The 27,833-nt window shown below is 40.5% G+C and overlaps 2 protein-coding genes across 5 annotated transcripts; one reads left to right on the forward strand and one right to left on the reverse strand.

Moving 5' to 3' along the window:
- Window positions 1-70: 70 nt before the first annotated feature.
- fam184b (family with sequence similarity 184 member B) lies at window positions 71-18,611 on the reverse strand. Of its 4 annotated transcripts, none has more exons than XM_077719310.1 (18): window positions 17,987-18,611; window positions 12,203-12,391; window positions 10,384-11,001; window positions 9,344-9,479; window positions 8,106-8,254; window positions 7,394-7,939; window positions 7,197-7,304; window positions 6,264-6,562; window positions 5,980-6,124; window positions 5,538-5,657; window positions 4,895-5,027; window positions 4,558-4,688; window positions 4,364-4,479; window positions 3,341-3,712; window positions 3,024-3,138; window positions 2,729-2,836; window positions 1,701-2,068; window positions 71-917 (listed from the first exon to the last, which is right to left on the reverse strand). In XM_077719310.1, the coding sequence occupies exons 1-18, from the start codon at window positions 18,134-18,136 to the stop codon at window positions 845-847; spliced, it is 3,876 nt and encodes a 1,291-aa protein (XP_077575436.1). In that variant the 5' UTR covers window positions 18,137-18,611; the 3' UTR covers window positions 71-844. The 4 variants fall into 4 exon arrangements, with proteins under 4 accessions (XP_077575436.1, XP_077575434.1, XP_077575435.1 ...); XM_077719308.1 differs by having other exon boundaries at window positions 3,341-3,742; XM_077719309.1 differs by having other exon boundaries at window positions 12,191-12,391.
- A 1,674-nt stretch (window positions 18,612-20,285) lies between these two features.
- On the forward strand, window positions 20,286-27,345 carry ncapg (non-SMC condensin I complex, subunit G). Its single transcript, XM_077718943.1, has 22 exons — window positions 20,286-20,405; window positions 20,697-20,809; window positions 20,888-21,121; window positions 21,255-21,483; window positions 21,717-21,862; window positions 21,935-22,019; window positions 22,114-22,306; window positions 22,387-22,536; window positions 22,760-22,900; window positions 22,972-23,095; window positions 23,645-23,734; window positions 24,136-24,324; window positions 24,483-24,593; window positions 24,765-24,884; window positions 25,036-25,278; window positions 25,537-25,718; window positions 25,953-26,118; window positions 26,271-26,438; window positions 26,510-26,633; window positions 26,807-26,854; window positions 26,928-26,997; window positions 27,065-27,345. The coding sequence occupies exons 2-22, from the start codon at window positions 20,702-20,704 to the stop codon at window positions 27,204-27,206; spliced, it is 3,063 nt and encodes a 1,020-aa protein (XP_077575069.1). The 5' UTR covers window positions 20,286-20,405; window positions 20,697-20,701; the 3' UTR covers window positions 27,207-27,345.
- The last annotated feature ends 488 nt before the right edge of the window (window positions 27,346-27,833 follow it).

Here is a 27,833-nt window from a genome sequence, read left to right on the forward strand (position 1 = left end):
TCGATTGGACTTAAATATTTAATTTTAATATAAAGAATGTGCACTTTTTGGAACATCACCAACGAAAGAATATCAGTACAAAAACAAAATATTTTATTCAATTTTGTTCTTTTAAGACTTTTATACATTTTTGCATCAAAACAAGCTTCATTTTGGTATGGGATGTGAAGAGTATATGTCCATATTAATGAGGATCTTGAATGAATAAATCAAATGCCTCCATGTTCATGAAGAGACTCTTGGTTGGCGACATTGAAAAAACTGGCCTTCAATAAGCATGTAATTGTAGTGAAGCAACTGTGCTGTTGAAAAAAAGGAAGACTGCTCTTAAATCATTTTGGAAAAAAAAGTCATTATGGAGACATTTCTGACGACACAAACAAAATCCTGGAGGCCTTGGGAAGAGGCCAGGCATGTATTTCCAGAAGCACTTTTTGGTTGAGCTTTGAGGCAATGTTGGAGATGGCCTTGCTGGTGATGAGCCCATGAGTCCGCCGCCATGTATATGAGCACTCCACCGATTTAAGACCGCTCAGTGAAAAGGTTTCATATTGATGCAACAGAACCAAGATAAACATATTTTTCTTCTTCAAATCCATGCAACCTTATTTCGCAGTACTACATTGCCAACACTGTGTGTGTGTGGAGTTTGCCTGGCAACAGCAGTGTGACTCCATCACATCCACAATAAAGTACGCTTCCATCTATTATACTTGTTTTTCACCATGTGAAAAGAAATCGGTGGAGCTCCCAGTCCATTGTTGTGAGTAGATGAAGGGAGAGCACTCTCGCACATGCGTGAAACGCAGAAGCGATGAACTGTCGGGTGACTTGGTTTTTGTGCTCAGAAGGAAAAGTATTTTGTGAACCATTCTTGATTTTGCCCATCATTGCCTCTCTGCTCCATATAAGACCCCCTAAAAAAACAAACAAACAGTGGAGAGGTTCAAGTTCGTTATCCTATTTCAATTTGGAGAAATGAATGCAATGAAAATGAACTACAACTTCATATTAAGAGGTGCATGAAAGAATAATATACAACTGAAATTGAAGCATTTCATTGGGTGTCAGCCGCATGGTTTGCTAGGATAGGCTCCAGCACCCCCTGCGACCTTTGTGAGGATAAGCAGTTCGGAAGATGAATAAACATTCATGGAATAGGAAAAATCGGCTGTATATTTCTTTATTTTATTTGTTGACAGTATTTTATTTGTGTGCTGCATTCAGGTCCATTTACAAAAAGGAGGACAATTAGTAAGTGTCCTGTTTTGGACACAGACTGTCCTCCATGCTTAATGCAGAATGTATGGTGACCTTAGGACACTTCAACTGGCTACTACTTAAGTGTATTTATTTTTTGTTTGGTGATAGCGTACCCTGGTTAAGCGATCAAAAGTGCACATCATTGCTTTCTGTTCCCATTCAAGTAAATGTTTGACCTATTTCTGCATCTTCTTGTGTCTTTATTTAGCAGAGAACAATACGGGGGCCACTACTTTTTTATTTTTTCTCCAAAAAAACAGCCGACTACAATGACTGTCACTGCTTTAAGGTTCAGAACAAAGCCGACTGGTAGACAGGTAGGTTATAAATAATGCACTTTTATAGCACCATTGCAAATTTTATATTAAGAAGTCATTTTGACAAAGTCAGGTGGCTTCACATAACAATGTTTTAAGAGATTTTTTTTGAAATCCTACCTGATTGATTGTGCCTGAAGGTACGTGTATGGCTCCTGACATGATGGTGACACGTAGCGAATGCCCGTTTGCGAGGGACAGACGGGCAGCGGGGCAGTGGGCGCCGGCGTAGGGGGGATGCAGGAGGTCCGGGATCTGGGGGAACGAGGTAGGGGTGGGGGGGAATGTTGGCTGAGGGACAGCGAGGTGTGCTTGTGCGGAAGAGACGAAGTGGAGTAGTGGGGAGACGTGTGAGGGTGGGAAGTGGACTGGTGAGGCAAAGTAGAAGAAAAGGAGGAGGAAGACGATGATGAGAAGGCAGGGAGGCGGTCGTAAGCACCGGAGCAGGAAACGTTGCTTCCTCCAGGAGACGACTCCAAATGCTTCTTCTAGGAACACAAATCAATACTATACTCAGTTTAAATTCTCACACGTTAAGGCATTTGGATTTTCTCAATCTCTATTATGGATAACACTCAATTTATGTTTGGTTAGGTCTGACAGATGTGGAATACAAAACTTAGTTGAGTTTTTCCCTCTGAAGAATCAGAGTTAAACTCATATTTTAAAGAAAATAAGGAGGGTTTTCATTTGAAAAACCTCCTTATTTTCTTTAAAATATGAGTTTTTTTTTAAACATATAGTCTTTGGTTAATACAAATTATAGTGGAATAGCTGGCCAAGGTTCACACAGACACCAAATGGAGCAACTCAATGTCCATTGGATTGAATTAGATTAGGTTGCATTAGATTATATTAGAATTTTATTTCATCCAATATTCGGGAAATTCCTTAAAAATATTAGCAGAAACAGTTCGATTATATTTAAATATTACTAATTGTTTCCCAAAGAAGAATAGTGCAGAACACTAAATTTCCACATCTGGACCTACAAAGCGGGCTAAATTAGACACTTTATTGCCTGTAGAAACCTCCAGAAACAAAACCTGGCTTGAGTCCAACATTTACTTCTGGCAGGGAAGAGAATGAGTGAATTTTGATGAACTCATGATGTGCACCAACAACAAAAAACACACACATTCACTTACTCTCATGGTTGGCGTAGTACTCCCGGGGCGGGGTTTGTTTTCATGGTGCCTGAGGCCGCTGTTGTCCCTGACAACAGGGGGGTGTAGCTGCAGCTGATGCCGTTCTTCCTGGAGGGAAAGAGGTTAAGGAAAGAAGATGAACAAGAAAGTGGTCCATAGTATGTGTAATTTATGGAAGTTAGATTGCTTTGCTTGCATGCATTATAGCAAATTGCACTTTTTGTCATGGAATTTGATATATATAGTAAATCTATGGAGAATGTAAGGAGTGGAAGTAGTTGTGTGTCATACATACCACTAATCGTTTAATGAGCTGGTCTCGCTCTGTCAGTCTTTCTTGAAGTTTTCCCAGCTGGAGGTCATCACATCGTGGTTCTCTTCTTCTGCATCGCTCCTCACGTTCACGTAACCTGGAGCATCGTGACCAAAAACGTGCATTATGTCATCTTCATATATGTGCCTGATTGCGTCCCAATACGGACTTTTTGGATGTTTTTTCTGACACAGATTGCCCCGTAAAAATAACACAAAAATAATGCATCCATTAATAATAAATCGTATTTTTTTATATTTGGGTATTTGATTAAAAAGGGTCACGTGTACTGTACTTACTCGTTTTCTAGGGCGACAATTCGAGCCTGCAACTGCATTTGAGCGCTGCTGTAGTCAGACACTAAATTCTGAATTTCCTTCTTGTGTTCCTTCCTGATTTCCTCCAAATCCTTTTTCCTACTTTCCTCCACTTCTTCCTTTTCGGGCGTCTTCATTTTCTGCTGTTCCTCCTTTTCTTCCTTGTCATCATCTTCCTTTCTCTCCTCCCAAATTTTCTGGGACTCTTCCAGCTTTTCCATTTCCACCCTCAGTTTCTCCACTTCTTCCTTCAGGCGTTGCGCTTCATCTTCCAGATGGTCATCTCTGCTGTTTTGCAAATTTGCACTCTCTACGTCGTCTTTCTTTTCAGTTCTGGGGTTCCCCTGGATGGACCTGTAAGGAGAAAGATGGCTGGAAATACCCCTGCAAATTCATTCTGGATTAAAATGAGAGTCAGTTAAGTGTCACTTGAAATAGGACATCAATATAACCTAATTACAATGTGAAATAACAATTAAACCACTCATATGTTTTTTGATATGACCTAAAATTCATGTCATGAATTGAAAAACTTCAATATTTGTGTAATTTCTCAATAAAATTTGTTGTTTTCCTCTTTTAAGTTAAATTGCTAAAATAAAACAACTTTTTCTTGATATTCCCACTTTTTGGTTCATACTGTATTCAAAAATATTACTTTTTAGAGATATTATTTGGTGATAAATCACCATAAAATACAAGCAAATAGTTCAAAAATAGAATAGATTAATAGAAACAGTTCATTGACCTCAATTGCCACCAAACACAGAATAAAAAAAAAAAAATTAAGCAAACCATTCACATGCACTAGACACTAGAAATCATGCCATATTGTTACCATAATACAAAACATCACATACTGTTATAGAATAGAGAACAATATGTTCATTAAAAAATCCAACATGCATACTATTAATGTACTGAAGAGCACTTAGAAACTCATTTGCTATTCAACCTCCAAATACACCATTTAAAATGTTTTTTCTTGAACATATTTTCACTTACTTTTCCTGTAATTGTTTCTTAAGTGTGGCATTCTCTCTCTGCAATTCCAACATGGCACAGCGACTCTCATCCAGCTGCCGTTCAAACACCTGGTTCTGGTTCTGTTGCTTCAGGTCCTGAAAACACACACACACACACTTACTTATTTAGGTCAATGGACACAAGGGAAAAAGATGGAAATGAGTGTGTGCTACCTGCTGCAGTGCCATCATTTGCGTATGCGCTTGCAATTGGGCCTGAAGGTCTTCAATCTGCTGCATATGTCTCTGGGTCATCTGTCGGCTCCATTCTGTGTGTTGCTGGGTCAACTCCGCACGCTGCTTGTCTGATTCCACGCACACACAGATGGTCAAGCACGTCAAAATCGTCTCAGCCCATTGTTGCGGGTAGCCGTCCGCTTGTTGCCATGGTGAATCGTATCCATGGCAATAAGAACTTTGCTTTTGAATAAATACGTGCGCATGTGCTGTTTCCGCTAGCTCGAACTCGTCTCGGATGTGAGATACACATGAAAAATGTGTATTTTGTTACCTAACTCCAGGTGATGCATGGTCTGTAGACGGTTCCTCTCAGACAGCACATCGTCCTTGGCTTGTCTTTCCAAGGCTTGCAGCTGCACGGCGTGATCGCGTCGCTCCTCGGTTAAGCTCTGGCTTTGCGGTTCCTATAACACAGAATTTTGTTTCAATGCACGTTCAGGTTAGAATTTTTATTTATTTATTGAATTTCAGCACCAATTTCCATCTCAAGTAGCAAGGGATGACTTTAAGGTAGACTTTTTCTGGCGTTCAGGTTGTAGAGTCTGCTTTGAGAGTTATTAAAACATTCTTTCTGACACTACTTCATTCATTTATCGGTTATCCTCACTAGGGTCATGTAATTTCCCTAATGTTCAGTTTTTATTTCTTCACATCTTTAATTTAAAAATGCAGTAGTATGTTTAAAAAACAAAACAATGTATATATTAGTTTTTTATTTATTTTTTAAATAAGTCATTATTCTCTGTTACATGATATGCAAACGATTCATTTTAGGAGGCCATAAAACTCAAAAGCCTTAAATTTGTTGTCTTGGGTATAAAAAATGGAAAAACAATGATGTGCCTTTCCACAAATATATTTTGTAAAATGTTATATATAAATGTATTTATGAGTATGATCTTGTGTACAAGTACCTCCAGCAGTTCCCTCAGTTTCTTGTTAATCTCTTTGGTCTCCTGCACTTCCTTCTTCAACTTGTCAATCTCACGATTGCCATGCGATTCATCTCCTGAATCCTCTTTCTTTGTCTCGGACTGCATTTGCAAGAAAAATATGTCTCCGAGTAATGACAAATAGCAGAAAATATGCCATTGCCAACACAAAAGGAATATTGATAAATATTGGAAATAATAGCTCATTTTTATTAGCTAACCATCACTTGAAATGAATAAAACAAAATCAGGATGCGAAAAACAGCAGCATAAATGGAATAGTTAGGCTATAAAACGTTGCACTCTTGGTATTCAATGATTTTTGGGCCAGATTAGTGTTGATGTTTGCAGAAATCTAACTGCTGCATTGCTCACTATCCAATTTGGATGAGGCCAACGGCATAAATGGATAAATAAGGCTCACCTGCAACTCATCCAGCTGACACTGCAGCTCCGAAATTTGAGCGTGAAACTCCTGCTCTTGGTTCTGCCACCTCTGCTCGCTCTCGGCGACGGCAGCGTTCATCTCAATCCGGAATTCTGCCCTGAGGCGGTCTTCACATTCCGCCCTGGGAACACCAGGGAATTAAGTGTAACAGATAAAGTAGTAAGTACGATACTTTGGCCAAGTACACCTTTAGTTAGTTTGGGAAGATTGCATTTTTTTTGCATTAGGGACTGGATTTAGTAGTGAATTAGTTTTGCTACCTGATGCGCTCCTCAATGTTACGTTGGCTCTGATCTAAAAGATTCCTCTCAGCGTTCAGTCGACTCTGTTCCAGAACCTTCTCCTCTAACCGGTGTTTGTCCGCCTTGAGGGAGACGATGTCTCGCTGTTGCCTTTCTCGTTGCTTTTCCGCCTCGTCCTGCATCCGAGTCAAGCGGTTTTGGGTTTGGTCCAAGTCCTCTTTTAGTCGGGAGCATTGCGGTCCACATGCGGGCAAAGTCTCTGGTGCTACTCTTTCTTTCTCTTCTTCATGATGCATGGATGTCTTCAGACGGAAGATCTGAAAAGACATGAAGCTGCTTGATGAGTCGGTAATTGGACATTAGTCCAAGTATTTATTATTTTGTGCAGGTTTTTGTATAGTTTGCTGCAAACTATGAATCAGCAAGCTACTGTGTAATTCACAGAGGAACACGGTTTTTGTTGTTTTAAGATTGACAGCTGTTTTAAAAAATAATAATTGGATACAGTTTTAATAGTACTAGTATTTATATTCTCATTTTCTATGAAACGTATGAAAATCTTTACTTGTTTATGGAAAAAATGTAACATGTGCGCACACAATATGAGAGAAACAGACATTAGAGCAATTTCTTAGTTGCAGTAGCAAGAGAGTCAGACACAAGACACAGAAGACATTGTAGATCTAGTTAAAAAAACTGGAGCCACAGTGTGGTGTCATCCGATTGAACCGTTTAAAACCTTTGCCATCACTTAATTTCATAAGTAATCGTTAACAATTGTGGTTTGTGTGTCTTGTGTTCAATATTGTTCCTGTGTCAAACATTCTAACCAATAAAACCTAATTTCCAATGCCAATATATGTGACTTTTCATCCTTAATTCTTCAAAATATGTCTGTAATATATAATAATAAAAGCCCTCAGGAAACAAAATACACAGTGTAAACTTCACCTCATTGTCTGCATCTTTAAGTTTTAGCTCCAGTTCTTGTCTTTCCCGATCCAACCTATCAAGAAGTTTGCCATTTCTTCTCCTCTCTTCTTCAAGATGTGCACACACCTTAGACAGCATCAGATTAAAAAAAATGTTATCCAACATCATTTAAAAAACAAAACATTTCTCCCTGGGATGCTGAAGAAAAATCTAACCTCTTGGTTGGTCTTTTTCTCTGAGCTCAGGGCTTCTTGGACGCAATGTAATTCAGCCGCATGTCTCCTCATGACCTCCTCAATGGCCTTCCGGACTTGCTCCTTCAGGCGCCGCCTGTCCTCCTCAGCCTTCTCCACCAGCCTCTTCTTCTCCTCCTCCAGTCTCTGCTGGAGACCAGCTCTCTGCACCTCCACCTGCTCGAAGCGCTTGTCTAACTGGGCACGGACTCGGACCCTCTCGACCTCCAGCTCCTTGCGGAGCCGCTCCACCTCCTCATCCTTTTCCCTCTTTACGTGTTCTCTGATTCCTTCTGCCTCTCTTCGCAGCACCTCTTTCTCCTCATCTCGCTCTCGTCGCATCCGGTTCCTCTCCTTCTCCAAATGGCTCTTTTCTTGCTCTCTTTCCTTCTGTACATTGACTCGCTCCTTCTCCATCTCCCTCTGCAGTTTATCCCGTTCTTCATCTGCATGTTTTTGGATGCGACGAAGCTCTTCGGTTTGAGCTCTCACCATCTCGGAACGCAGACTGGAGAGAGCCTCTGCGTGCTGTAAAAAAAAAAAAACAACTCAGCTATTTGGAGCTCATATAAAGGGGTGCCTTTGCGATTATGGTATCAGTATTAGTGCGATAATAATCACAATTACAGGGTTTGACTTTTTTCATGTTGAAACAAAAGATGGACTTGACCAGACTTTGTCTTCTATGTGTTACCTGGCGGATTTGGCGTGCATGATCGTTGTTCCTGCCGCTTGTTTGGAGCTCTAACTCTCTGTTTCTGCTCTGCAGTCGACTCAGTTGGCTCTTCAGATCCTCCACATCAGCACACGCACACACTTTGCAGCCTACGTTCAGCAACTCCTCTAAAAAAACAACCGGAATACACACACAAACACACACAGACGCACACATCACTAAAATGGGTCTCATGTTTCTCACGTTACGGAAAGTCCTTCGGCGGATGAGAGGTGGATGCTGAGTAGTTTCAGAGCAAGTTTATGGCCTAGGCAGAGTAAAATGAATCTTTGATAATATTTGTTTTCTGTCAACATCTACTTTACTAAATCATCTCTCCATATACGACATCATTGTGAAATACCAGGGAAAATGCTCCCATATAAAAATAGGCTTGATCTTGAGCTGGAAATCCGTGCTGTAATAATTTATAATTTTTAACCGTGGCCTTGAGTAACTTCACATATCCGCTGATGACGTTAAACTGAAATCTTCTTTTCCTTTCTGACAATCAATTTGGAAGGCACATGTCCGTATGTCTCAAAGAAATGAATGCTTGATTGGCGCTAAACTGTCTAAATCTTAAGCTTGACAAATGGAGCTTCTCATTCCGCTAATAACATCATCACCCTCTGAGCCAGGCCGTGTTGGAAAAAGCCTCGTGCTTATGTCAGAGTTCATACATCAGATTTTTTAAGTTTCTTAACTCTTGCATGCATGAATTGTGTTAAATTGAAAACATTGACAATGTAAGATGTAAAATCACTTTTAGTTTGTTAACTGAAATGAGAGCATTCACAGCGAGTCTTTCCGGAATAAATAAAATGGACATCCATTGCTAATAATGGGATCAAATGAGTAAAACATTATAAAAATAATAATAATAATAATAATAAAAATAATAATTACTTTAAAGTGTGTATTTCCCATTTTAATCATTTCAATTTAATTAACTTAGTTGTTATTGGCATGCATTGATGTACTATACTTATTTATTCAAAATATATATATATAAAAAAATACAATGATATATACAAAAATTGATGGTCACCTGCTTTATAAAGGGTTAAAAAATAGAACTTATTTATTTTAAATACCAAAGAATTGTGTACCATAAAACATTTTGCTAAAAAGCATCATTGTCGTGAAAGGGTTGAAGACATTTAACAAATGAACAAATATAAAATGTACCATGTGATGGAAGTCTCATAAACTACCTGCTCGGCTCTGTAGTTCATCTTCTTGGAGAAGGAGCCTCTCTTTAGCAACAGCAAGCTCCTCCTCTGCCCTTTTGACCGTGCCCTCAGCCTCGGACACTCGTTTCCGATCCAGCTCCAACTCTTCCTCTAAGTTCTAAAAGGTGCAACAACAACAAAAAAGGTACATCATGCAGGAGGAACATTGGGGTCAGCAGAGAAAAGAGGAATTTGACCAAGATACTGAAGGTGGAGAGGGAAAAAAAAGCAAGTATGTATACATGTCTTGCTTTGATAGCCCAGCTGCATGGTTTTAATGGCCTGCTTGCTATAAGAGATTATGTCAACTGTGTGTCTAGTTTCGGCAGGGGGTCTCAATGTTGAGCTGCTGTGGCTGCAGTGATTGTATCCGCTGCAAACTACTCATTAGGACTGAGCTGACAGTTGGAAAAGCACTCAGCAAGCAAAGCCTGTGGTTAGACAAGAAAGTTCTTCCATCTCTCGCCACCATAGATCTCAAAGATTTGTCATTAGCTGGCGACATAAAAAAAAAACAAGAAGAAAAAACAAGAGCTTTATCTGTTGCAGTAACTGCAATTCCACAATACCAGTTACATTACAGGACAAGTGTCAAAGTGCCGGCCTGTGGGCCGAATCTGGCCCGCCGTCTCATTTTGTGCGGCCCGAGAAAGTAAATCATGAGTTTCTATTTTAGGATCAAATTCAAATGATGATAGATGTACATTACATTTCCTGATTTTGTGTCAGTATCTTCTTTCATTTCATGTTCATTTGAATGGGAACCATCAAGACCAGTACCAGAACACAACATTGGCAGCATAACCTTGCCTTGGTACTGATTAACACTAATCATTTAATCAATGAGGTGTACAAAAGTTCAAGTGGTTTCAATTTTAATCTGGCTTTGTTGGATTCAAAAATGACTGGATTAGTCTTTGAAAGGTGAGAAGATTTATCTTTGCAAAGAAATTATGCAAAAGCAAGAGCAGGTCTAAGTAATCTTATGTCTGCTAAGTGTACAAGATGCATTGAGGTTTTACCTGTATGCGTTCCTGCAGTTTGACGGTACTCCGTTTGCTTTCCGCCTGCTTTTCCAGATGGCTCTCCAACTCGGCTTCAGCTCTCTTCACTCGTTCTCTTAAAGCACTATGCATTCCTTTCTTCTCTTCCTCCTCCTTTTCCTCCCACCGGCTCTGCTCTTCTATCTTCTTCCTCATTTCTTCTTTCTCCTCTACAAGTAGGTTCATCTTTTGCTCCCAGTTCTCCCTTTCATTTCTTGTCTCCAACTCTCTTCGATCCCTATCCTCCTTCATTATATTCACCTCCTCCAAAAGTCCTTTTACCTTCTCCAAATCCGCCATGGCTTTTTCTGCCTTTTCATCAACATTCTCCTCCGTCACCACGTTCTTCTCGTCCCCACTGACTCTGTGTCTCAGCTCACGTTTGTCGTTCAGATCTTTGATCGTCTCCTCAGCCTCTTCCAGTTCTTTGCTCAATCGCAGATTCTCCTGCTGAGCTATGCTGATCTGGGATCTGGCCTCTTGGAGACCTTCCTCTGCAGTTTGGAGCCTCTCCTCAAAATCTCGCCTCATTTCAGCTTCAGTTTCACGCTCTTTCTCCTCCGATTGCATGCGGAAGAACTCAAAGTCGGCTTGTACCTAGAGACACAGGTGGTGAAACGTTACACTATGTAATATATTCATTCGCTTATTTTCTGTACCGCGTATTCTCACAAAGATTGCAGGGGGTGTTGGAGCCTATCCCAGCCAAGTATTGGCACTAGGCAGGGGACAGCCAAAATTGGTGGCCAGCCAATCACAGGGCACAAGGAGACAGACACCTAAGGGCAATTTAGGGTGTTCAATCAGCCTGCTAGGCAACCCACACAAGACATGCAAACTCCACATTCATTTATATTATTCTGGACAATTGATTTAAATGTCAGAATAAATGACGTCATTTAGTAATTCTAATGGCAACATGAGTGTTTTGTGGAAATACAACATGATTGTGATTTGGAGCTAGCAGTATATGTGAGGTCAAGAATTGGTACGAATTAACAATAGTGCAGATGATTGGTCAAATATTATTATTCTTTACCCAATGCCTTTAAGTTTTTTGACAGAAACTGTAGTATTTCCTAATTAGGAGGAAAATATGTTGTTGTTTTTCATACTTTGGATGAAACAATGTCATAATTTATGATATTTTAAATGTAGGTTGACACATGCAAACATGTTATAAGCTAATCATTCCTAGGCCACTTTAAAAAAATAGATAACTTTATTCATCCCATATTTGGGAAATTTCTTTGTCACATTAGCAAGAGTGTGAGAACACAGGAAAAGGTATTTTAGACATAAATAATGTAATTTGCCATTCACATTGACATGCGATTTTAGATGTCGTTTCAATAACACATTATTTTTGATGAACTTTTTTAATTGGTTCCATGACATGAGTGCATAATGAAGAGTGTCTTTGTTTCAAAAATAGCAGCTAGATGAATTTTCGCCCCCTTTGAGTGAAGATTTGCATATACTGGAAATGCTGTACAACCAAATGCCAAGTTTCACTGGAACCTGAAGCTCATGTTAGTGTAATGTGGTTATATATGATTAATGTGTATGTTTTATTGAGGCACATTATGCAAATTGCACATGATGAATGGGATAAATACCATGCTGTTGGCACCCATTTGATTGCAGTGGGGCACATTAGATTTGAGTTTTGAGTTGCAGCTCTCATGTGAGCGCATTAATATTACAGCAAAACACCATGGCCTTGGAAAGACGTCGGCTGCTTATTATGGGATATGGTTGGCGCGATCGTTATACAAGGACGCACATGCACGCGTACTTGCGCTCCGACCCTTTGCTGCTCGTCCAACGACTCCTGCAGCTGGAGGAGCCGCGTCCTCAGCGCTGAGCCTTCCCCTTCTTGACAGGTCTCCATCAGGATGCGATGGAGCTCCTTGTCATGGGCGTGGTTCAAGGCCTGCAGGGCCGCCTCCTGCTCCTCATTCTTCATGTTGAGGGAATAAATCACCTGGGGAGTAGCAACAACACACAAAACGAGGCTGATGATGATTCAATTTTGAAAACATGAATGCATCTAGTGCAGGTATGCACTAGTTCAGTATAATCCTGAAACAGAAACCAGCGTTGGGTTTGAAGTTTTTTATATGGAACATGATCATTAACGTATAGTATGGTATGCTGATGTGGTGAAGACTTAGGGACGGGTCGGTAACAGTTTTGACAGAAAGGGCCATAAACAATACTATTTTCTGTCATTTCATGTTACAAAAACGTTTTCAGAACTTTTTAACAACATTGTTATGCTGTTGCTGATCACTCAGAGTATGTATTCACAAGTTAGTCTAATGGGGGAAAAATTGCAGGTACATTTGAGCTTACCAGGCTAACCGGAAGGCATACGCACCCATCAAAAGAGCCATATATGGCTTGCGAGCCATAGATTCCCTCGAGTTAGGGAATGATGAGTGTAGAGTTTTTTTTTATGACATTTTTATACAAAAACGGGCAACATTACTGAGAGGATTCATAGAACAAGGAAGAACTATTCCCATTCTAACCTTTACACTATTACGACACACAAGATGAGTGGTTTGGTTGCAATGAAATCCAGCGCCCCTTTGTGGAATGCATTATGTTATATGTGCAACTTCTAATTTTTGATGGAATTTCATAGTGGAGAAAGAAAATCTGTTTCATTTAGGATATTGGTGAATTTGCAGTGGCACCCAGCATCAAAATAAAATCTTTTTATATCATAGAAATGCTGTGCAAATTGGTTGACACTTAACTACCTACCCACATGTGGGGGTGCATTTGTCTAGCTCTATTTTCCCCATATAGACTGCGGCTAACTGGCGCTGAAATATGGCCTGTTTCATATTCACTTTACCGCTGTGGTCACAGTGTCATCATGTGTTGACCCCGGTGTCTCACTTACGCACTCTCAGAGATGCATTTTCATGCCTGTGTGCATGGGAGACACATGGGCTCAAATTTTACGCAGACGCCACTCAGTCTGCCACATAGCTGGCACACTCACTGTATGGCAGGACATTCCTCCATGTGTCAAGATGCATGTGTGTGGGTCTACCTTTTAATACCTTTTGGCCTGTGATATCAATGACAAATGTGACATGTGGCAAAGCTGCCTTTTCACATTCCTGTCAGCCTAACATTTATAACCAATCATGTCATGGTCCAAAAACTTTGGCTGCAAGTTGGACCGAGAGGCATGAAAGGAAGGGGCTGTATCGAGGGCAGGCTCAGAGGGAAGAGAGAGTTCATGCTGTGCTTTCGTCAAGTCCAGGGCCTTTTCTTTTTGTGGAGGAAATCAGCGCAATGAGCCGAAAGAAAAGGCTGGAATGAGAACCATTTAACAGCACCACACAGCAGAACATCAAATCCTATATGCACTGTGTGCTTTTTGTTTGCACAATTACGTTCCAAAAATAAAACCCTCTATGCTTTATTTGGAAAAACTTTGGTCATCAGGCGACTGGGTGTTAGCACGTCTGAATCATAGTCTGAATCACAACTATCAACTAGCGTTCATTATTAGAATTACTGTATTTTATGCACTATAAGACGCAACTAAAAGACTTCAAATTTCTCAAAAGCCAGCAGTGCACATAATAATCGGATGCACCTTATACTATATTGATCAATATTCATTAATCATTGCATGAAATTCCCTATAGCACATCTAGTTGATGTATAGAACAACTCCTAACCACCACTACTACCACTACTTCAGCTCCTCGTCAAGGATGTATAATACAATACCCTATTTCAACTACCAATACTACTGCGTCTTATGATTCCTTAAATATGAAACAAATTTTAAGGCCATTTCTTGAATATGTGCCTTATAGTGTGGAAAATACAGTACTCTTGACTGTATGTTAATATTATGTCCAGCTTCAATACAAATATGTGCTTCATTAACCCAACAAGAGCGCCACTTCCAATATCGAGCATATTGTTCAACATTAAAAAATGTCTTAATATAACTACTAATGATAAAGTCACCACAAATGCAACTGATTTGGATGAGGCTACATCTAAATCAACAGTTCTCGTTGTGACATGGGCTTTTTTTCAGAATTGTGACTCGTAAAGATGTATATGAGTCATTTTGTGTCTGGGAGCTCATTAGCATGATAATCTCCAGATTTTTTTATAAGCAAACAATGCTGTTTTTCCACCAAATGGTTCCATTTCTTGCCAGCTCCCCCCAAATCTCTTCTTCAATTTGACAACAAACACATGCTGCATCAAATGCATCACTTGAAGCAACGTATACTAACGAAGGTCACCTTTACCTACATGTCAGAGGTGAATTTGATCTGTAAGGAAACTGTGGGTAGCCAGAAAACTGCACTGCACCAAAAGCGAAACTATGGTCAGTAATATTGCAAAAATCACATTGTATCTTCTTTATTATATAGCATTCATCTTGACGTTACTTCTTACAATACATCAGTGTAATGTTTGTATCATTTTACTTTCCTGTCCAATAATTTTTAGCCTCTATGTTGTGCCCAATCCATCTAACCAATCCAAGCCCATCAAAATCAGAATGAATATCAATATATTCAAACTACTGTGTATTACCAATGGAAGTTTGGAAACCATCCTTCTTTTGGTCAGATATTGTATGTAATTTGCCTAACAGCTCCATAATATTGGCTATATTTTTCCATCTAGTAATTGGTTCCGAAAAGCAAACCAATTTTGCATCCATTCTGCATGCCTGAGCAGCTGAACATGACAGATTGAAAGCAAAAAAAAAAAAGCAAATAAATGTTGATCTTGCTGTCAGAGGATGCTCTATGTAACTATGCTAAGCAGAGTGTATACCAAGTAATAGAAAAAAGGACCCAGGCAAGAAACCCCTTAGCTATATATATTGATGTTTTATTATAATTGCTATTATTAATATTTCCCAGTCACATTTATGTAACCTCACCCAGAAATAAAGGCTGTGCTTACAGGCATCAACTTCAATGTGAGCGAAGCATTTAATTAAGATTCTACACGTAGTGTAAAGCAGTGCAGCTGAATAAAAAGCAAGTGCAAAAAAAGAGAGGTTAGACAAAAAAGATGCGCTCTCACTTTCGCTTGCATCAGCTTGCCTCCCACACAAACACATTTACACACACCTCCACTCAAACGGGCGTGAGGATGAATTACAAAACAGGTCGTTCTTTGACAGCGCGAGATGGTTAAGAACAGCTTGATAAAATGCAAACTCCTAATTCAAATGCATCAGTGTGTATCTGTAATGAAGTCCTGTGTAAATTCAGGACTTGATCTCATTATCTGTGTGTACACCCCAACAAAGAGACCACCACGAACATCTCCAACAGCTGCCCCAGCACACTCAATTTGCACTTTCTTCTCATTGGCTTGTCCCCCCCACGTAAACACTCTGGGTTTATCTTTAGCAGCACCCATTCAACCAGGGCACACCACCAGAGCAAGCTGAAGATGAAGAGAGTGGAAGGGGGAGGGGTAAGTGTAAATCTCTGATTGGTGGAGCGGACGTGAGGAGGTGCCTTAAGTACAAGTGCATGAGTTATTAAAATATATAAGGTTACTTCTGCTGACCCCATTTCCTGTTTGCAATCTACTTACAAACCCATAACCGAATACCATAGGTCAGATGTCAGGGTGTTGTATTACAGTGTAGTACAGTATATGCCTGATTTTTAATTCCATATTTTAACAAGACATATCACATAATTCAGCTTGGGGAAGGTCTTTACAGTGCAAAGCACACCCATAAAGTCTGTAAAGGCAGAAAACCTGATGTAAACATCATAATCAAACTTTTTTTTCATTCATTTTCTGAACCGCTTATCCTCACAAGAATCGTATCTTAGTGCTGGGGCCTGGCCATCCAATCGCAGGCCACAATGACATGTACAACCAGCCTATCATGCATGTTTCTGGAAAGTGGGATGAATACCTGAGGAAAACCCACGCAAGCCCGGGTTGAACATGCATATTCCACACAGGGATTGAACCCTAGGCCCCAGAACCACTAACCACTTGTACACCGATCCTCCCAGGTCAAACTTGTTTGGTATTTTTTTCAACATATTTCAGCATTTTAAGTATTGTTTTCTCAGTATAGTTCTATTTTCTCTCACGACAAGTCAACCTAATCAGAAACTTTGTTAGTATGTTTTTAAGTGGATTATTTCAAATGCAATGAGTGGGTCACAATACATTCTCAATTCTGGAATGAACCTCTTAAATGCAGACACAAGAGCTGTCCAATAAGCTGTGTCATTGTGCACATACTGGACGCTTGGACATATTAGATCTGTATACAGTATGTTGCTCCAGAGCAAACGCTTCTTGGCATACACGCACAGAAGCAGGCGACAACGAGGTGATGCCACGAGGGAGGACGGTGACTGCTTCGTCATCAGTAATCGTCACCGCTCAACAAGCGGTGGGTCATGCCCTGCTTCTCTAAGCACTATTGTGAAGAGCAGACACGCGTGGGTCCCCATGCAGCACTGAAAAGCCTCTACAGATATGTCCTCTAAAATAGTGCTGCCAAAAGCATATTGGGTTCATTAACATTGTGCTTCATGTTACTATTAATGTTTAGGGAAAAGTCCTGAGAAGACTGTTTCAGGATTATCACACACTTACATTGGATACTTTATCACATGTAGAAAATGTTCAATATATGAGATTCAACATATTCTGGTATCTGTTATGCACGTCTTTAACCAGAAACTGTTCCAACCACTCAGAGTCAAGTCAATTGTTTGGGATCATGTCACATATCTGTTGTATTTTCCTTTATAACTAAGTGAGCATCCTCTGAGATAACTAATTCAACTTTTTTGACAGAGGTTGCACAAATTGGTCCCATTACAATATAATGCAGGGCTATTCGATTGTACATAACGATTCATTCATATATTTATTTAACTGTGTGTCCTCACAAGGGTTGCAAGGGGTGCTGGAGCCTATCCCAGCTGACTTCGGGCACCAGAGGGGGGGGGGGGGGGGGGGGGTGGCACTCCGAAATTGTGGCCAGCCAATAGCAGGGCACGAGGACAACCATTCACACTCACTTTCATACCTAGGTGCAATTTAGATTCTTTAACCAGCCTGCATGTTTTCGGGAGACCCGGAGAAAACCCACTAACCACCTGAGTTGCCTGTACATATAACTAGAGAGAACATGAGATTTTCAATTGAATTTTTGTTATGCTAGATTTTCAGAAACGTGCCCTATAAAGGCTAGAGACCAAGTGTACAAATGCCATGTGTAGTAAAATAAGTGTCAATCGGTGCCTTTACATAAAACTGTGATGAATTTAGAAGTGGAATGTAGGGTACCAATTCCAAGTAACATGTTCATCAATTCCAATTTGATAGTACTTTCATCTCAAGTGTGAATGATAATCAATGTAGCCAAATTGTTTCATTTAGACCTCTTGTCATTTCTGAGCACGTTTGTATCATTTGGGGGATTGAAAAAAAGGCACACGTTAGGCACGATGCTGAGGATGCCACGATGAAAAAAGACAGATGATGAGAGAGGCAGTGGTCCTCCGGTCACGTCCCAACCTACCTTGGTGAGCTGAGCAATTTTCTTGCACATCTTGTTGTGCATCTGGAAGTCACACGGCTCCTGCTCGGCATCCTGGAACTCTGTCGCATTCCCATTGACAGCAGAGCCCGACCCAGGGCTCTGGATCGCTTTCCCGGGGGCCGAAGCCATTTTGTCAGCCACCTCCACTCTACTCCGGGGAACAACTTCCAAAGCCCGGTGGATAATCACAAATGATCCCTCCGCCAGTCGATCGCAGAACCCCACCTAAACGGTGTCAACTTTTTCATTGGCGCATGTCATTCCTTTGTCGGTAGGCCCCTTCCCACGAGCGGAAGCCGGTGGGATCGAGTTGGAAAACATTGGGCAGAAAATCGGCGGGGCTGTGCGCCCTGGAGCGCTCCGCTCACGGCCCCTCACTCCGGCTGTCCTCCGCCCGGTACTCGCGGAGGTCACACGCTGGAAGTCCATCGGGGACGCGCTCGCTACTCACGAGGCTTTGCTGCTTTGCTGCCAGCGGATATCTGTGAGACTCGGGCGAGGGAGGATGGAGGCATTGGGCGCCGACCACCTGTCTCCGGGCAGAGGGGCGGAGGGGGGCGTGCGTAACCCGCGGAACATTAGCGGAGACACAAGACACAGGCGCAGGCACAGTGCTGCAGTGCAGCCCCGCCCCTATCGGCGTTGCTGTATCGCTGTCCATCACCCAAGGGTGGGGGTTGTGGATGGTTTAGGGGGGCGCGTTATTTTAATCCATACCTTGGCAGTCTTCCAGTGCAGCTACAAATCATTATTTATGTCATGGTTTAGAGAAAATAACAGCAACATTTTGGTAAAGCTGCTGCTCAAACAATAGAATATTCCATCATAACACAGTCAAAGCTTATATACTATCACATTGCAATTTTAGACCACAAACGTTACTTTAATCATGGGATCAGATTACATTAGTCGATGTTTACTTGATAATGTGGCTCAAATAAACCGTACTTATTGTGGGATCTGATAATCAAATGGTTTATTTGTCTATATCACTCAAAGCAAAAGCAAAATATGAAAATATAATTGAATTTAGCGCACACAAGAAGCTTAATTTCAGCCAACATTTTGTTGCACTTCTTAGCTTTAACACCAGATGGAATCAGTCGTTTAAACAGTGCGTCGTTTAGCTCAGGAATCAAGCTCTTGGAAATCAATGTAGGAAACTAAAATTTCATTTTTTTTCACAAAATATATTCAAAATATGTTCTAATGTGATACATTGACCTATCTTGGTTATAATGTTGAATGGTTGCCATTATTGCACAATATTTTTTAATATTCATATTTATTTTCTGCAAAGTTTGTTTTTAAGTAGTGCTTACTACTTACATTCAGACTCAATGACAAACAAAACTATTCGATTAAACTAACGAGTTTTAGTTGGCAAAGCAATTCCATAACACATGCCTTTAGGGATGAGTTCTTGTGTAAAATACTTTGATGTACAACAATTCTCATGGCCTATTTTTGGGTATCCCTTGAGTTTATAAGAGAGTAGCGTAAGAACTAAAAGAGATAAAGTATACCCTTTCATATGATCATTTTTCATTCATTTGGATTTACAATTCCATCTAATCCTCCTTGATAATCTGAAAGAGTTTTCAAGTCAAATGTAAACATAACATTTTCAATATCTTAAATTGACATCAGAAGCTACGTGACTGACGTTTATACAAAAATAGTATCTTCTCTCATGCTTGAGCAGTCGCTGTGATCCCTAAATAGCTGTTTTCCGTGATATAAACAAAAGCTTTGATTAGCCATTTAGTAGAAATATGTCAACTGAAATTTACAACCCTTTTTTTTGGTGGCACATGTGACATTAAAGCAAATGTAAATACTACCTTGGGAAGGACATCAACATTTACAGTGTGAAATGTTATGTTATAATACAGGACACTACAAAAACTAACTAAACTGATAAATAAATACATAAATATTACATACACCAGTAAACAACAACATACGTGTGATTGAATGCAATTGAACGGCATCCTAAACTCCCACGAAAATATGAATAGTGAAAAATATCTCCCTATTCTAAATGCAATGTGAACTTGTATTGCAATGGACCTAATATAGTATGTAAAATAAGCATTTATACTGAATTATTTCAAATTATACTTCAATTTATCATAGTCACATCTAACGCCTCAACAAAAGCCCCCAAAACACTAAAATGTCAAAATACTAGATTACTTCTTAACATAAAATAACATAATGTTATGTAAAACAAAAACCTTGTAGAAAGGATGACTATACGTATAGTGTAAGTGCATAAAGTGCGTAACTACTACTGAGGGTTTGCCTCTTACGTCAATTTCCATTTCTCGCGAGACTACAACGGTTGTTGATTTGAAAACAGGCGGCAGTGTTGTGTTCAAGAACAAGCTAGAAGGTAATTTAAATTACATTTAAGAACGATAATCGTCAAAAATACAAGTGATCTTATATTCATATTTTCATACGTATTCTGTAGATTTGTGTAGCTTTTATATTGGACTTATTTTAAACACATTCCGCTTGCGTTGTCTATCTCTTATGTATTGTGAGTCTGGCTATGGTACATTCGCTAATGATACACCAGAGACAAAACCATTGACGACAAATCTCTCAAGGGGTTAAAAATCGAGAAGTGTACACACGCGTATCTGTAATTTATATCTTTATTTTTCGCCGTTTTGAAAAGAAAATATGGCGGTGGACAACGAAATAGACATCCAAGAGATGTTTCAGTGCGCCCAGAAGGGCCACCAAAACAGGGCGAAGCTAGTGGCTAGCCTCAAAAACAGCTACAACAAGGTGAGTACTACTAGAGTTTTTTTTCTGTGGAAAAACATCTCTATTTGCTAAATAATACATATTTTTCCTCATTGCCAGCTGGAAGAGAGGGAGTTGTTCCACGATGAGTTTGTCCGTTATTTGAAACATGCAATGATTATATACAAGCGTGAGCCCACTGTGGAAAATGTCATTGAATTTGTGGTGAAATTTGCCACAAGTTTCCAGTCTCCACCTAAAGGTCCTGATGATGATAAAAATGATGATAATGAGGAAGAAGAACAAGGGGAGGATCATCCATTTTTAAGTTTCCTCTTCAACTTCTTGCTGGAAGTAGGTTTACACATTCTGTATTATTATTTAGGTTAACAGTCTTAAAAAAAACACTTCATACTTCATTCCCCAATTGTATTTGTATCAGTTTTGCCCGACGTGATGTGTTGCCAACTTGTGCTTGTCCTCCCAGTCTTGTATGGCGTGCAGCCACGCAGTTCGCTTTCGCGCGTGTCAGCTCATCAACAAGATGCTTGGGAGCATGGCAGAGGACGCTCAAATCGATGACGAACTCTTCAATCGCATCCATGAAGCCATGCTGGTCCGTGTCACAGACAAGTTTCCCAATGTGCGCATCCAGGCTGCCTTGGCCATGACCCGACTGCAGCAGCCAAGTGATCCTGATTGTCCCACCATAAAGGGTGTGTGTTCCCCCAGCAGTTTGTGATAAGGATTTTACTGTTCTTAAAGCAGTGTTATTAGATCTTATCTACAGTCCATTTCAAAAGTCTTATGTTAAGAAAAATTTAAAAAGCCTGCAACTTCAGTGTGTTCATCATAAAAGGGACTGCCTCATGACAAATGAAACAGGAAAAGACCAATCAATTTATAAAGGGTAATTATAGAGGTGTAATGCTTTTTCTATCCTCTCCAGCCTTCATGCTTGTTCTGGAAAATGACACCAATTCTGAGGTGCGCCGAGCTGTGCTATCCTGCATCGCCATGTCTCCTCACACCCTTCCACAAGTCCTGAAACGCACCCGAGATGTGAAAGAAAATGTCCGCAAACTAGCCTACCAGGTAGCTTGTGTGCTATTTTTTTACTATCCAGTATTTAACTTGTAACTGGATTTTAATGCTTTTGTTTGTAAGGTTCTGGCTGACAAGGTTCACGTTAAAGCTCTGTCTATAGCACAGAGAGTGAGTTTACTTGAACAAGGACTGAATGACATATCAGGTGATAATCACTTAGGTCTGATATGATATATTTAAGGTTTGGCATCAAGCAGAACCTCTAAAAGTGTATCTGCAACTTGTTTCATGTGTTGTAGAAGGAGTAAGGGAGATTGTTTGTTCACGTCTACTCCCTGCCTGGCTTCTTCGAGTGGATGGAAATATCATGGAACTTCTCCACAGACTTGATGTTGAGAACTGTGCCCAAACAGCATTGGACATGCTGACTGCCATCTTTAATGGAATGGAGACTAATGAGTTGCTGGAAAACCAATTGCTGTTGAACAGCAGGTACATCCTTTGTTAGTGATTTATTTGCGCCTGCCTTTTCAAATTGGTAAAGTGTGAATTACTTTTCTGTGTTTGAACAGTACACTGATCCCTACGGAGTCACTGACATGTGAGAATGTGCTTTACTGGCGAGCTCTCTGCATGTTCATCAAGAAAAAAGGGGACGATAGTGAGGAAATGTTGGAGAAGGTCTTGCCAGATGCGGCTACTTTTGCCAAATACCTCTATGAGTAAGAAAAACAGGGCACACATACAAGAGCATGTGAAGGCAAAATGAAAAACATACTTAAAACGGGGCATTCATAAATGAGGTGTATAGCTATTTAAAACAAAAAGGCACCTTTGCATTTTAATTGTATAACCTTTTTTTAAATATTGGGGGGAATAAAGTGTTATCACTTGTCATACTCAGCATTTGCTGTTCGGTAATCATCAACCCTCACACTATTTCAGGTATGCAGGGGCATTGCCATTCCTGTCAGAGGAGCAGAAAGCAGATTTGACCCAGCTGGAGTTGGTTATGACCAAGGATTTTATCTCTAAGCAGCTCATTCATTTCATTGGTTGCCTGGACACCAACGAGGAAGGTGGCAGGTAAGAGAGACACCTCAGTCCCTCTTAGTCAAGGTGTTGTTTCTACTCTGAGATTCATTTTCTTTTTATAGGAAGCGTGTTCTTGCTGTGCTAAAAGAGATGTTGATTCTGCCACAGACACCGTCGTCGCTGGTCGTTACGCTTACTGAAAAACTCCTCACACTCATGCCCGACGACCAAACACGCATTCAAACCGTGAGATACCTTTCGTTCAGATGTCCTGCTGTCCCTGTTGTGTGAAAAAATATAAGACAAATTTATCTTTGGGTAAACAAAATTGATTGTGATTGATTTCTGAATTATAAAGTAAAGCACAGCTTAAGTAGATGTGGTGGTCAGGGTTCCTGTGGATCCTGGAAGTGTTAAAAATGACACTTGAAGTGTCATTTCAAAAATAGAGCTGTAATTGAAATTCAAATATCTTAAATCCAATTTTCAGTCGGGCTCAACATTAATATTGTGTAAATATTTTTTTTTTTGAACCGCTTATCCTCATTAGGGTTGCAGGGGGTGCTGGAGCCTATCCCAGCTGACTCCAGGCCACTGGGCCTTTTTTTTTTTTTACAATTTTGTCCTTAATTTATTCCATCTATGATTTCTGGGAGTGAAATGGCACATATGTTGTTTCTTGTGAAATTTCACGCAAGACCAAAATAAACGTGGCTGTGTTAATAAACACTTTCAAGTTAATATGGTATCTGATACTATCAATTTATTTAAAGTATTATTATTACTTGACTACAGGTGGCTGAAATAATCTCAGATGTGCGGGCGCCGATCTCTGAAGCAAGTCAACCGGTGGACGAGAATCTCAGCCGTCGCCAGCAGGTTCAGGTGGGAAGACCTCGTCGAACCACATCCAAATGTTCAGTCGTCTTCCAGCAGATGGCTGTTATTTAGTTTAGCTGGCAAAGTGTGACTGACTGATTAAAGTTGGATGTAACGGGCATGCTGAGCTGCTCTCCATCTGTTTGGGGAAAAAGTAGAAAGTCTTCTCATTTAGACTCCAACTTTGCCTCTTAATTTGAATAAGCATCTTTTGGTGCCATCTGCTGCATGCACCTGTACTCTACCCATAGCCCATTTCGTTATCCATTCTCTTTGATACGACCACAGCCTGTTGGTTCTGTTGACGAAGATGACGGTGGTGCTGCTTGGAGTTGGTTACTGTCAAAATCCTGTTGTAGTTTTATTTAAGAAATAACCCTCCCCTTCTTGCTCATTCATCCATTCAGCTGGCAGAGGTGAAAGTGCGCATTTTGGAAGCTAAGCAAGCCCTAGAGGACTGCATCACTGCTCAGGATTTCGGCCGTGCTGCTGAGTTGAAGGACTCCATTACAGAGCAGGAGAACCAGCGGAACAAAGTCCTCCAGGAGATTGCAGCGAGTAACCAGCAGGCTGAGATTGAGATTCGCGTGGAGAAGGTATCCCTGACGAGGCATGAAAATGTTTTTTTAAGAAAAATCCCCATTAAGAAAAATCCCCATTAAGAAAAACGTTTTTTTCTTTAAATGTGGAAGAAAAAGCTAATATTAATAAGGTTTCAGAGCACCTATTTGTATGCTTTGTTTTTTGTCTTAAGAATGATCCCGAGACTCTGCTGAGGTGCCTGACAATGTGTGCCGAGCTGCTCAAGCAAATGAACGTCAAGACTAAAATCAGCCCGACAATGAGTGCCTTGATGTCTTCTCTGGTATGAGTTATACAGTACTCTAAGTACACAGTAGTATTACCTTTTGACCCTTTTGACCTGGTTCATTATGACCAAAATAATTAGTCATGTCCTTAGACGTGTACATGACTATTACTTTGTAACATGATGAAGTCAGTAGTTGCTGTTTGAATAGACTTGTTTTCTCATCAGATCCTGCCCAGCATCGCAAGTGCTCATCCTGCTGTCCGCAGTATGGCTGTGGTGTGTTTGGGTACCTGCGCTCTGCATAGCAAGGAGGTTGCCAACACCCACTTGGTCCTTCTGCTACAGGTAAAATAATGAGCATTTATTACTTATGTTGATAATGCAATTGAAGATGCTCTTGAGCAGAAGTAATAATTAAGATCTAGCAGCAACACTGTACGAGCTATAGGTATAATAAATGCTGTTTCTCTCTGTCTTTTTTTTTTTTTTTTTTTAGATCGCTCAGCTTGACGAGGTCAAGATTCGCATCAGCGCTCTCCGAGCAGTCATCGACCTGCTGCTACTTTTTGGCTTCCAGCTGGTCTCGGAAACTACCAGCGGCCAAAAGACTCAGCTGCCGGGATCACCAAACCGGGAGGATGAGGAGGACACGGCGACACAGATGGCAGAAGGCGAAATGAAAGGGGAGGACACTGCAAAGAGCATTTTGGTGATGCTTTCCGAGCTCTTGGACAATGAGGTTAGCTTGTATACATGAAATAACTTTTAACTGGATGTGGGGCCAATTGGATACACTGTGTCCGATCATCCCCATCTCAACAGCTTTGTGCCTTTGTGTACCTTTCAATTTCAATCAAGTTATGTGCTCTTTAATGCCCCTGCCTGCATAATTATGAAGGAATAAAAGAGACAAGATCTGCTATCAGGAATTTTATCAGTCTTGACAGCCACTGGATTAAATGCATTAATAACACTTGTTCCTCAATGTCACATGTAGGTGTCGGAACTGCGTACGGAGACAGCTGAGGGTCTGGCTAAGCTTATGTACATGGGCCGCATGTCCAGTGCCAAGATTCTATCACGTCTGATTCTGCTGTGGTACAATCCCATCACCGAGGACGACATCCGTCTCCGGCACTGCTTGGGGGTCTTTTTCCAGCTTTATGCCCGCGAGAGCAGGTCAGGGGAGAAGAACTAGCATTATCAAATTGAATTATAATTATTTTTAGGCTCTCTTTTGGATAAACAAAGTAAGAAATTCCAAAAAATGTAAATAGAAAATTAATGAGTGATAAAAAGTATAAATAATGCATAATTAAATAGAAATAACAAAAAAATACAACTTACAAATGTTACTTGACAAATTGTAATTAAAAGGAATTGCGAGTTTTAACGAATCACATTGCATTTCAGGGCACACCAAGAAGTTATTGAGGAGTGCTTCCTCCCGACTGTGCGGACGCTAATGAATGCCCCGCCTACATCTCCGCTCGCTGAGGTTGATGTGAACAATGTGGTGGAGCTCTTTGTGGAACTTACCCATCCGAGTGTCCTTATAAAACCTTCCACCAACACTGGTGTAAGACCCCAACATTCACTAGTTCATTCTATTAAGCACAATTACACTACAGGGAGTCCTCAAGTTCCCTGCATTTTCTGCGTTGTCTTTCATACACTGTCATTTTCATTGAAGCAATGACAGAATTGTCAGGTATGTTTGTGCATCTTCAGGGAGCCAATGTCCACGACTACCTGGCCGTGCGCATGTGCGGTGAGATCTTGACTGACCCGACTGCCCCCGAGATTCGTTTTTATGCCAAAGCCATGAAAAACCTGGAGTTGAGCAGGGACGAGACAGTCAAGAAAGACATTTTGTCTCTTCTGCAGCAGCTGGTCCAGGTCGGCTTCATTTTCCTGCATTAAACTACTTAGCATTAGCACAATTCAAGCCCCAAAACTCCGCTCCTCAGGTAGTGAAGGACCGCACCAGTCTCAGGGCGTTGGAGAAGATGATGACTCTACTGATGGATTCTAAAGAACAGACCGAGCTCCTCAGTCCTTCTGCGCTGCAGCCGCTGGATGCCAATGCTGATGGTAGAACATGCAAACACAAACATTTTGACAACTGTTTTGGTAAGCGCAGTGTTGCATACACATACTGTAAACATTTCTCTGCTCAGTAAATACAGGGGAACAACATTAGCTAGCTAGTCTTGGGTAACCTGATGATGACTTTTACCATATCACTAAGAAAAATGTTTTTACAGACACCGTAGCAGATGAGCCCACAAAATCAGCCAAAAGATGTAAAAGAGGTAATCTGTTCTGAAATCACACGTTACAGAACTTCCATTTAGAGTTGTGAAATAAAAGTAAATGTCCGTGCAGGTCAAAGGAAGCCCAGTGTGGCTAAAGGAGGCAGAAAAGCAAGCAAGCGAGTAGAGTCCTCTGACGAGAGGTGAGACTTGACTTGATTTTTTCAAATTGTCATGTCAAGGTATGATATATACATATATTCCTCTTAGACCTTCCGAAAGCAGCGATGAAGAAAATGTGCCCGACTCAGTTCCTGTGATGCGACCCTCTCGTAAAGCCAAGATTGCAGTTATGGAGAAGACAAAACTAGATCTAAATCCACTCCTCAACCAGGAGGCAAACCTGTCTTAAAATTGCATGGGTTCCATGTTCCATAATGTTCATTTCCCTGCCAATGCCAACCACCCTCCAAGATGACAGTAGGCTACATTTTTTATTCTCTATTTTATTTTTATTTTAGAGCATTTAAAAAATAAATGTTCCAAAAGCACTCCTGTTTTAGGTGTTGAATCTCTATCTCGAGTCTTTTACTGCTCTGAAAAGTATCTTCAAGATAAACGTGGATTCAAATTTTCTCTAATTTAGTTCATGTTAAGACTTTACTTAATTTAAAATATTTATATAAAAATGAACTTAAGAAAATGATTTGTTATTAATGCTACTTTAACTTTAGTGTTTTGTGGGCTCTAACTTTGTCTATTCATTTTAATTTAGCTGTTAATAAACATTAATGTATCCCTTTTCTGAACCACTTATCCTCACAAGGGGATGCTGGAGCCTATCCCAGCTAACTACAGGCTCCCTGAATCAGTGGCCAGCCAATCACAGAGTACAAGGAGACAAAGGACAACTATTCATGCTCAAACTCATAAATTGGGGCAATTTAGAGCGTTCAACCAGCCTACCATGCATGTTTTTGGGATTTGAGAGGAAACCAGAATACCCAGAGAAAACCCACATAAGCCTGCAGAGAAAATG

This window comes from Stigmatopora nigra, chromosome 6 (assembly GCF_051989575.1).
Source record: "Stigmatopora nigra isolate UIUO_SnigA chromosome 6, RoL_Snig_1.1, whole genome shotgun sequence".
Taxonomy (NCBI): Eukaryota; Metazoa; Chordata; class Actinopteri; order Syngnathiformes; family Syngnathidae; genus Stigmatopora; species Stigmatopora nigra.

Coding starts and splice junctions, on each gene's coding strand:
- fam184b (XM_077719307.1), bottom strand. CDS start 18,136: ATGGCTTCGGCCCCCGGGAAAGCGATCCAGAGCCCTGGGTCGGGCTCT. Junction 9,480..10,383: donor AACTGCAGGAACGCATACAG/GTAAAACCTCAA, acceptor TGCACCTTTTAG/AACTTAGAGGAAGAGTTGGA. Junction 2,069..2,728: donor GTACTACGCCAACCATGAGA/GTAAGTGAATGT, acceptor TTGTGTTCCTAG/AAGAAGCATTTGGAGTCGTC.
- ncapg (XM_077718943.1), top strand. CDS start 20,702: ATGGCGGTGGACAACGAAATAGACATCCAAGAGATGTTTCAGTGCGCC. Junction 21,484..21,716: donor TGATTGTCCCACCATAAAGG/GTGTGTGTTCCC, acceptor TATCCTCTCCAG/CCTTCATGCTTGTTCTGGAA. Junction 24,885..25,035: donor ACTTGGTCCTTCTGCTACAG/GTAAAATAATGA, acceptor TTTTTTTTTTAG/ATCGCTCAGCTTGACGAGGT.